Here is a 604-nt window from a genome sequence, read left to right as displayed (position 1 = left end):
TCTAATATCAAAACAATGACGAACGATTTAAAATGTGGGATAGTTGTATAACGAGTTTAACATATGCGCAGAGATAGGTTTTTAAACATTATGACAAGATACTGTGTGCCTAATGTCTTCAAAGAATCAATATAATTAAAAACTAGATAGATAAAGATACATACCAATAGTTTCAACAGAAATATATCTTACTTCATTAGCTTCGTTTTTCTGCAAGCTACGAAAGCGAGCTTCTCGAAGGATTTTTTATAGTATTCTATCTCTGTGTGTCACATGAGCTGAGGGCCTCAATCACGCGGAGATTTGATTGAAGAAACAAACAAAAAAAAAGATAAGTATTCTGCTTTTTTTGTTTCTACTTATCTGTTTTACCAAATCTGTGACGTATGACAGAATACAAAGACCTGTAATCTTTCTGGGCACGAACATACTGGTAGAAAATACTTTGTATTTAGGGCGCTTACTCACAAATGTCAATTTTAGGTTAAATCTTCCCATTCAAATACAGCAACATAAAAGTCACGAAACAGGTATAACAGTCAGACTGAGCCAAGTTAATCCCGAGTTCTATTCAGTGCTCGAAGTAAGGAGAAAAGCGTTCGAA

General features: G+C 34.3%; 1 protein-coding gene across 1 annotated transcript in view; it reads right to left on the bottom strand.

Moving 5' to 3' along the window:
• Positions 1–219, bottom strand: part of LOC106471067 (proton-coupled folate transporter-like) — a 12,424-nt gene extending 12,205 nt beyond the window's left edge. The window contains exon 1 of the mRNA XM_022399691.1: positions 193–219. Within this exon, the coding sequence (XP_022255399.1) occupies positions 193–197 (5 nt within the window). The 5' untranslated portion in view covers positions 198–219. The remainder of the gene's footprint in view (positions 1–192) is intronic.
• Between the last annotated feature and the right edge of the window lie 385 nt (positions 220–604).

The sequence above is a fragment of the Limulus polyphemus genome, unplaced genomic scaffold (assembly GCF_000517525.1).
Source record: "Limulus polyphemus unplaced genomic scaffold, Limulus_polyphemus-2.1.2 Scaffold4386, whole genome shotgun sequence".
In the NCBI taxonomy this organism is placed as follows: Eukaryota; Metazoa; Arthropoda; class Merostomata; order Xiphosura; family Limulidae; genus Limulus; species Limulus polyphemus.
The sequence above is the reverse complement of the archived record's forward strand: the minus strand, read 5'-3'. Positions and strand labels throughout refer to the sequence as shown.